Source organism: Bubalus kerabau, chromosome 3 (genome assembly GCF_029407905.1).
Source record: "Bubalus kerabau isolate K-KA32 ecotype Philippines breed swamp buffalo chromosome 3, PCC_UOA_SB_1v2, whole genome shotgun sequence".
Lineage (NCBI taxonomy): Eukaryota > Metazoa > Chordata > Mammalia > Artiodactyla > Bovidae > Bubalus > Bubalus kerabau.
This window is the reverse complement of record NC_073626.1, coordinates 150,028,706-150,038,187: the sequence shown is the minus strand read 5'-3', so window position 1 is coordinate 150,038,187 and position 9,482 is coordinate 150,028,706. Positions and strand designations below refer to the sequence as shown.

The window sequence follows — 9,482 nt, the reverse complement described above, 5'->3', positions numbered from 1 at the left end:
TGCAGAGAAGAGATCTGGTAGGTGCCCTGGAAGCAAGGGTTCATAAGCTAGAACATGACGGGAAAGTGAGCCCCGCATAAGTGGGGATCAGCAGAGAACTCGGGAGGGACTTCTAGCCAGCGTTTCCCGCTCAGGGTCTCAAGAAGGCGTGATTAGCATTCGCCCCGCCCTCCACAGCTTCCCAGCCGGCGATTGGCCCGCGCTCCTCGGCTACCCGCTCCGGGCTGGACCCAAGGGCGCCTGGGGAGAGGCCGAGCCGGCGGGGCAGTGGGCGGGGACGCATGGAGAGTGTGGCGGGGCGGCCCACCAACCGAGCCCCAGCGCGAAGGGGCGGGGCTGGGGCGGAGTCTCCCGGCGGGCATTAGAAGCAGGTGACCCGGGCGGGGCGGGAGAGGCCAGTCCGCCCGCGACCGTGACTCTGCTGTGGCCACCGCAGCCGCGTGCAGTTCAATACCCGGCGGAGGTGGGCGAAAGGGTGTTAGAGTGCGGGGGAGGAGTCGAGCCCTGCGCGTCCCCGGAGCGCCGCCACCGCCCCCAGGAGTCCGTTTGGAGCGCGGAGCCCCCTGCAGGGGAGGAGGCGAGCGGCGGGCGGGCGGGACGCGGCGGCGGGCGCGCACCGTGCAGTCCCGGTAGGGCCAGCGCTGGCTGCTCGCGGTGCTGTGAGGCGGCAGGATCCGCCAGTCGCCTTCCTCTCGCCCAGGTGCAGCCAGGCGCACTCGCCCCTCCGTCCGGCTCCCGGACCCTGGTGGAACGCACGGCCTGTCCCCACCCTACTCCTGCCCGGATCATGCGGGGGGCCCCGGAGGAGGAGAGGGCGAGTGACCAGTCTGCGGCGACGTCGTTCAGGGTGCGACCCCCTCTCTGAGACGCCCCCACCTGCTGCCATGTGCTGCTTCCTCGGATACCCAGCCTCTCGCCAAACTTTCCCGATGCCAATCCGTCTCTGAGAAACGTGGAGTATCCCAGAGACAGGGGACCCAGGCTGGCTACGGACTCTGTGCTTCTCTCGGGATTCTCGGAGGTGAGAGCCCGCGCCTTCCCCTTCTCCCCGTCCTTTCCCTGTCCCTCAGCCCTTTTCCTGGGGGGCTGAGCGCTGTGCCTTCGGGGTGCAGCCTGGCAGGCCCAGGGGAAAAGGAGGCAGGGTGAGGGACGGGGAGTCTGTAGTTGTGTTCCAGGAGGTGGAGGGGAGGGAAAGGAGAGAGGTTAACTTAGAGATTGGAGACCGCTTGAGGGGATTGTACCGTTGACGCCCCTCTAATTGGGAGTGGTTGCCATTTTTCTTCTCCCCCACTTTTTTTTTTCTTAAAGAGTTTTTTCCCCAGAATTGGAGCCTGATCGTCCCTCTCCAGCCCTGTCCAGCGAAGAGCTGAGCGCTCCTGCGGAAGCAGCGCCTTCCCGAAACAGTTGGTCTTTGGACGGATTTCTTGAAAAAGAAACCAACAGGTTGCCAGCCCCGGCGCCACACAAGTCCGCGGAGAGGGAAGCTCCGATCCCGGTTTCCTCCTGCCTGAGCTGGCCCCGCGCGGGCTGCGGGAGACGCGGGGAGGGAGGGGGCTATGGCTCGGCCTGACCCGTCCGCGCCGCCTTCGCTGCTGCTGCTGCTCCTGGCGCAGCTGGCGGGCAGGGCGGCCGCCGCCTCCAAGGCCCCGGCGTGCCAGGAGATCACAGTGCCCATGTGCCGCGGCATCGGCTACAACCTGACGCACATGCCCAACCAGTTCAACCACGACACGCAGGACGAGGCGGGCCTGGAGGTGCACCAGTTTTGGCCGCTGGTGGAGATCCACTGCTCTCCGGACCTGCGTTTTTTCCTGTGCTCCATGTACACGCCCATCTGCCTGCCGGACTACCACAAGCCGCTGCCGCCCTGCCGCTCGGTGTGCGAGCGCGCCAAAGCCGGCTGCTCGCCGCTCATGCGCCAGTACGGCTTTGCCTGGCCGGAACGCATGAGCTGCGACCGCCTCCCGGTGCTGGGCCGCGACGCCGAGGTCCTGTGCATGGATTACAACCGCAGCGAGGCCACCACGGCTCCCCCCAGGCCCTTCCCGGTCAAGCCCACACTCTCGGGCCTGCCGGGGTCGCCGGCCTCGGGGAACGACTGCGCCGCCGGGGGCCCGTCGGTGTGCAAGTGCCGCGAGCCCTTCGTGCCCATTCTGAAGGAGTCACACCCGCTTTACAACAAGGTGCGGACGGGCCAGGTACCCAACTGCGCGGTGCCCTGCTACCAGCCGTCCTTCAGCCCCGACGAGCGCACGTTCGCCACCTTCTGGATCGGCCTGTGGTCTGTGCTGTGCTTCATCTCCACCTCCACCACGGTGGCCACCTTCCTCATAGACATGGAACGTTTCCGCTACCCTGAGCGCCCCATCATTTTCCTGTCAGCCTGCTACCTTTGCGTGTCACTGGGCTTCCTGGTGCGCCTGGTGGTGGGCCATGCTAGCGTCGCCTGCAGCCGCGAGCACAGCCACATCCACTACGAGACAACGGGCCCTGCGCTGTGCACTGTCGTCTTCCTGCTGGTCTACTTCTTTGGCATGGCCAGCTCCATCTGGTGGGTCATCCTATCGCTCACCTGGTTCTTGGCGGCCGGCATGAAGTGGGGCAACGAGGCCATCGCGGGCTACGCGCAGTACTTCCACCTGGCCGCGTGGCTCATCCCCAGCGTCAAGTCCATCACCGCGCTGGCCCTGAGCTCCGTGGACGGGGACCCGGTGGCCGGCATCTGCTACGTGGGGAACCAGAACCTGAACTCGCTGCGCGGCTTCGTGCTGGGCCCGCTGGTGCTCTACCTGCTGGTGGGCACGCTCTTCCTCCTGGCGGGCTTCGTGTCACTCTTCCGCATCCGCAGCGTCATCAAGCAGGGCGGCACCAAGACGGACAAGCTGGAGAAGCTCATGATCCGCATCGGCATCTTCACGCTGCTCTACACGGTGCCCGCCAGCATCGTGGTGGCCTGCTACCTGTACGAACAGCACTATCGCGAGAGCTGGGAGGCCGCGCTCACGTGCACGTGCCCGGGCCCGGACTCCGGCCAGCCGCGCGCCAAGCCCGAGTACTGGGTGCTCATGCTTAAGTATTTCATGTGCCTCGTGGTGGGCATCACGTCAGGCGTCTGGATTTGGTCCGGCAAGACTGTGGAGTCGTGGCGACGCTTCACCAGCCGCTGCTGCTGCCGTCCGCGGCGGGGCCACAAGAGCGGCGGCGCCACGGCCGCGGGGGACTACGCCGAGGCAAGCGCCGCGCTCACGGGCAGGACCGGGCCCTCCGGCCCCGCCGCCGCCTACCACAAGCAGGTGTCACTGTCGCACGTGTAGGAGGAGGAGGAGGCCAAGGGACCGGGAGCCGGGCGGGAGTTGAGGGAGCTAGGTTGTTTTTTTTTTTGGTAGCTTTGCCAAGGTCACTTCCGTTTACCTTCATGGTGCTGACGCCCCCTCCTGGGGCAACTTGGAGAGAGGAGGGAAGAGGCTGTTTCCAGGGGGGCACCTGTCCCAGGACTTCTCAGAGGGGCTCAGCTGATGTCTGCTCTATCTTCCTGCCTTTTCGAGAGGAACCCTGTTTTTAATTTATATGTCGTTTTCTTAATTTTTAACTTTGTTGCATTTTGGCAACAAAATTTACCTTTGCTTTGGGGGGCTTTACAATCCTAAGGTTGGCATTATAATGAAGTTCCCGCTTGGTTCAGGTTTCTCTGAACTGTGTGGTCTCAATTGGGAAAATGTATTTCCTATACTTGTGTCTTTAAAAATAATGTGAACAGTGAAAGTTCAGGTTGCTGTGACCGGGAAGTTGTCCCGTGGGCTTCTCCAGCTTACTTCTCCTTCCACTGCTTAAAGTGTCCCAGATGCTTTACGGTGAGCTGCTTGACCCTTTCCCTAACTTAGGGGGGGACACCCTAAGTCACACTGAGGAGGGGAAGCATAATGGGTTTGGGGCCTCCGGAAAGTGACAAGGTTAGGAAGTGTTCAGAGTTTCTGTGTGTGTCCTAGCTTTGTTTAGCAAGCTTGGGTTTCTTTTCTGTAGTACTTGTAATCATTCTCATTCTTAACAGTGCCAGCTTTGCTTGAATGACTTAGAGGTAGCATTGTAAGTGTCCAGAATAAATGTTTGGAATAGTGCTAACCTAAGGGATGGCGATTGGTTGAACTTCAATACTAGACTGTTAAGATGGCAGCCTTGTGCTGGAGGAGTGGGTGGTTGTTAATAGACTCCAGTGATCTTACTTAAAAAAAAAAAAACTTGTGTTATATTTTGGTAAAAATGAACCCACTTCCTTTTTCTGAGAGTACTTACTGATAGAGCTGAAGGGGGCTCCTTTTTACATTTAAGGACTAAACTGGATATACCTCCTGTAATTAAGTAAATTTCCAGCACTTCTCTTATCTGCTCCACCCCCATCCCACCTCCTTTATCATGTTAAACAGTCCTTTTGCTTTTCTTATTCCTCCTCTCCTGGAGAGCTGTGATTAGAAACCACACCCATCCTTGAATGAGGCGCTTGAAAGGGGGTGGGGTAGGAGGGAGGCTGGCTACCTGTGAACGAACAGCGGCAGCAATGAGGGAAAAATGAGTGTCCCTGGACTTTGGACTAGATTACAGCCAGGTATTTCAAAAGCAGCGAGACACTGCTCTCTGCAGCCTCTGACAACAACTGAGACCATAACACACTTGCTTAAGCTTTTGAAACGTGGATCAGTGTAGCAAAAGGAAAGCTGTTTTCCCCACCCAACCTCAATATGTTTCTTTTCCCCCTCTTCTGAGAAAGCCTATATATTGGTGAGCACACCCTCACACACTTTACTGTTGGAGAATTGTTTGCTTTTCTAATCTGTTGAACCATTCCCTCATTCATATATGAAAGCCTGCGTATTGTTGAATACACACGTACACACACTACACACACACACACACACACACACTTTACTGTTAAAAATGTTGTTTGCTCTCCTAATCTGTTTAACCATTCATTCATTCAAGAAGAGTGTGAGGCTATAGCTGGGGAAGGGAGTGAAAGTGCATTTTACAGTAAAATACTCGGGACTAAATTTAAGAAGCTAAAATGGCAAATGCAATTAAAATTTGGGAATAAAGATTTGCACTTCATTTATACCAAAGTTGGAAAAGTAAGATTTAAGCCCAGGTCAGGTTTTACTTTATGGATATTAAGTAAAGAAGTATATATTTTCCACAGTGGATTTAAGCGCTATGCTGGTGGAAAGAAGCATGATGTTAATAGTTTTCATGAACTTTCAAAGGCTGTTCATGTTTATAAAAATGCACTGCTCTTACACACATCTAAATCAAAATTAAATTTCAGTATATTTGACAAAACCTGGTACACCGAGCTACAGAACTTTTTGCACATCTAATTCCTCTCCTTATTCTGCAGCTTCTTAGAACCTTGAAATAGATCCCCTGCCTGAGGGCCAGGTCCTCTCCTGTTTTTCAAATGAGGACCTTTTCTGATCACCTTGACCTCTTCCCAGAAAGTACATAGATTATTCTGCTGCCTTCAGTCATTGTGTCTAATTTGGGTTGTTCCTCTTTTTTGTGTGTGTGTGTGGAAGAATGTAAAGATGATGCAGAATTTATCTAAAAGTTGTGAGAGGATGTGGTTGAAGTGATTTAATTCTTACTTTTAAAACAATTATTTTTTTTATTTTGGCAACATACCAAACCTAAAAAGAACAACCAGTTTACTTTAAAAAAGAATGTAAGACGGTTAAGAGAAAGGATACTAAGGCAAAGAGCAATAATAGAGGTAATGCATTGGAGGTTTTTTAGGTTCATCCCAGTTCTTAGCATTGCCTGTTTTCAAGTCTCTCTCTCTAACCCCTGCTCTCCCTTCTCTCAAAGATTAAGCCCACCTGCTTCCTGAAGTCTTGCATCAACCACCCCTCCCCCTACCCAGGCAGAGAAACTCATCTATTTATGCTCACCTCGTTTCCATGCCATACTCGATTTTCTCCTGATTTTTATTTTCATTAGGCAGACAATCCATACTCATGAAAACAATTATAAAATGAAAGGTTGTGAGGTAGTTTGGCAACTTCTTTAGAGCTAGCTCTGATTTTAATGAGGATTTAAGGCCCAGTTTAGTCTCATTCATATACAGCTTTTGGGCTGTCCCTTTCACGGTTCAATTTTAAGCAATGTCTCTCATAGATAGGAGGGTAAAGGTTTAGAAGGAACTAATATGTGACCTATCAGTGAATCAGTTGACAAAGAGACTTAGGAAGTCTTTTTAATATGTATTATTAACCTCACATTTTGAAGCTGTCTAAATTGACTGGAAGAAAGTTCTCTTGGTGCCTTATCGGTTTATCCTTGCAAACCTTGGTCATATTTTCTTGCGGTCGTTTCCAACGACGGGCCCGTGTGTGTGTTGTGTCACGTGCGCATGTACAGGCTTAAATAATGTGCCAACAGCACTGTTTCCAAGTTGGTATTCATTAGGCCCTTTCCTCCTGGGTTAGGGCTGCACTAACCCTGACACCAGCTGCCAGGAGGAAACCTCATGGATCCCACACCGAACCTTAATAACAGCATCCGTGACCTGCAGTCTCAAGTACAGAGTGGGAACCCCAGAGCTAGGAAATGTAGTTGTATATTTTAATGAACTGCCACCCCTGCTAAAGAGGCTTCTTTCACTTTTGTGCTCTACAGAAAGACCAAGGGGGGTAGGAGGGACAAAGCTTTGAATCACTGCTTTCTAACACCGAATGGGGCCAACAGGACAGAGAACATCACAAATCGAGGCAGGTGTGAGGTGCAGTGGCTGAGAATTGCCTGCTCCCTCTGCGTGCCCTTTCTTGCCTCCAAAGTCCAATCAAGTGATCCTGGGAAAGAAATCTGCCTGGGTTGAGGAGGGTGGTTCTGAAAGAAAAAGCTACCAACACATGAAAGCAGGGTGAAGGGTAGGCAGGATGAAAGTAACTAAGTAACCTGACTCAGAACTCTCAAAAGCTTCTAGCAGCTTGATGACAATTACAGGATTTATTTCAGCCAGGATAATGTCTGTGGTACATTATTTGAAGACAATATTACTTCATGTTGTTACAAACTGTATGTATAGTGTGTATGTGTTGTGGGTGTATATAAATAATATATATTATATATATGGGAGATTTAGTGACTTTTGATACGGGTTTGGTGCAGGTGAATTTATTACTGAGCCAAATGAGGCACATACCGAGTCAGCAGTTCGAGCGCAGGGCATTCACTACTTTTTCTGATTTCTGCACATGTGTACTGCCTATCCCATGAGGTATCGTTGATGTCATGTCAAATCCAGAACTCATAAAGCAACGCCAGTGGTATTTTATTTGTAGACAATCAACTCAAATCTATAAATTATTACTGGCAGATGATTATAATTCTGAATCTCTTAACACTAACAAAAGGAAACCCAGAGCATCTTGATAAGAAGTTTTTTGTTTTTGTTTTGTTCCTGGAAGTCAAAAGAACGGCAGTTGTATGTGGTTATGTTAGTTTCAAGGTACTTAATTTGCTGACACTATTTCAGAAAAAAAATCTGTATGTATTGTATTTGTGGGAAGCTAAAATAATGGTTTGAGATTTTTTATCAAATATGGAGAGTAGTTATTTATGAAAAACAAAGAAATGTCTATTTTTGTTTCTTTGTTCCCAATTAATGTAGATAAATTTTAAAGTGCATTAAAGCAATGGTAAAGTAAATAAAAAGATGCTATACAAGTATTTTTCTCCTCATGCTTTTACAAAGAGACACACTGCTTTCTAAGTGATTCCCTGGAGTAGGAAATGGCAAACCACTCCAGTATTCTTGCCTGAAAAATTCCAAGGACAGAGGAGCCTGGTGGGCTACACAGTCCACGGCATCTCAGAGTTGGACATGAATGAGCATGTGCTGGCTGAAGGCGCTATGTGGATTCTAATTATCATATTTCTCAGATATGAGTGGCAACCTTTTTATTGATAATAAAATCAAGCAAATTCCAATCACAGAAGCAGAACTAATGAAAACACGTTTTACTTGAATATACTTCTTAGGTTTCTCCTGCCAATCCTGTGATTGTTTTATGATTCACTTGAAGAAATGAAAGGAAATACACAAGAACAGAGACACTGCCTGACATTGTGTTCTGTTTTGTCAGCTCTGTCTAGACTCTGCTGAAGCAATTTGGATGGAAGTGGTGCTGTTCTGTGTGCCTGCTTGGCAGTCATGAGCTCCCCAAACTTTATCATTAGATTTACAACTTGGTATTCAGGCTTCCCAGGTGGCTCAGGGGGTAAAGTATCTGCCTGCAATGCTGGAGACCTGGGTTCAATCCCTGGGTCTGGAAGATCCCCTGGAGAAGGAAATGGCAACCTACTCCAGTATTCTTGCCTGGAGAATTCCATGGACAGAGGAGCCTCGCAGGCTATAGTCCATTGGGTCACAAAGAGTTGGACATGACTGAGCAACTAACACTTTCATTAAGGTCTAAACACCAGTCAGGGAGCCCAGATAAACAGATATATATTCTCTCTCTCTATTTGTGGAGAATTGGTTCCAGGAACTTTCCCTCCCGCAAATACCAAAATCCACAGATGCTCAAGTCCTTTATATAAAATAGTGCAGTATTTCCATATAACCAACACACAGCCCTTCCATCTTTCCCGTCTCCTCCCATATACTTTAAATCATGTCTGCTGCTGCTGCTAAGTCGCTTCAGTCGTGTCCGATTCTGTGTGACCCCGAAGACAGCAGCCCACCAGGCTCCCCCGTCCCTGGGATTCTCCAGGCAAGAACACGAGTGGGTTGCCATTTCCTTCTCCAATGCATGAAAGTGAAAAGTGAAAGTGAAGTTGCTCAGTCGTGTCCGACTCTTCGTGACCCCATGGACTGCAGCCTACCAGGCTCCTCCATCCATGGGATTTTCCAGACAAGAGTACTGGAGTGGGGTGCCATTGGCTTCTCCGAAATCTAGATTACTTCTAATACCTAATACAAATCCTCAGTAAGGAGCTGTTTTAAGTATAATGCAAATGGTTGGTGGTATGCAGCAAATTAAAGTTTTGTTCTTCGGAACTTTCTGATGTTTTTTCCCCAAGTATTTCCAACCCGTGGTTGATTGAATCCACTGATCAGAACCTGTGGATACAGAGGACCTATTGTAAGTTGATTTAAAGTTTCCACTTTCCTGACAATATGGACAGATGCTTAGCAAACCTGAGAGAATGTAGTGTAAAAGTGAGTAAGATGAGCATTGTTAGATTGGTACACATTAGGGCATTTGAGAGAATAGAAAATACAGCAGTTGAGCTGGATCCTGGTAGAAAAGCCCACTGTGCCTTCCCTGTACAGGTCTCCATAGTTGACACATCTTCCCAGTGCTTTCTCGTTGCTTATTCCCCAGCAGCAGAAAAGGGGCCTGTTAGGTGGCTAGAGAAATAGGTCATAATGCTTTAGTGGTTTAGTTTCAGAGCTCTTTAATTGGTCACGTTCAACAGAATGAGAGGCA

The 9,482-nt window shown here is 50.4% G+C and overlaps 1 protein-coding gene across 2 annotated transcripts; it reads left to right on the top strand.

The window, feature by feature from the left end:
- Nucleotides 1-383: 383 nt before the first annotated feature.
- FZD5 (frizzled class receptor 5) lies at nt 384-7,716 on the top strand. Of its 2 annotated transcripts, XM_055573292.1 has the most exons (3): nt 384-463; nt 701-1,021; nt 1,309-7,716. In XM_055573292.1, the coding sequence occupies exon 3, from the start codon at nt 1,557-1,559 to the stop codon at nt 3,312-3,314; it is 1,758 nt and encodes a 585-aa protein (XP_055429267.1). In that variant the 5' UTR covers nt 384-463; nt 701-1,021; nt 1,309-1,556; the 3' UTR covers nt 3,315-7,716. The 2 variants fall into 2 exon arrangements, with proteins under 2 accessions (XP_055429267.1, XP_055429268.1); XM_055573293.1 differs by having other exon boundaries at nt 390-1,021; nt 1,323-7,716.
- The last annotated feature ends 1,766 nt before the right edge of the window (nt 7,717-9,482 follow it).

What these genes read in the sequence shown, in the direction of transcription:
- FZD5 (XM_055573292.1), top strand. Translation starts at nt 1,557, where the DNA reads ATGGCTCGGCCTGACCCGTCCGCGCCGCCTTCGCTGCTGCTGCTGCTC.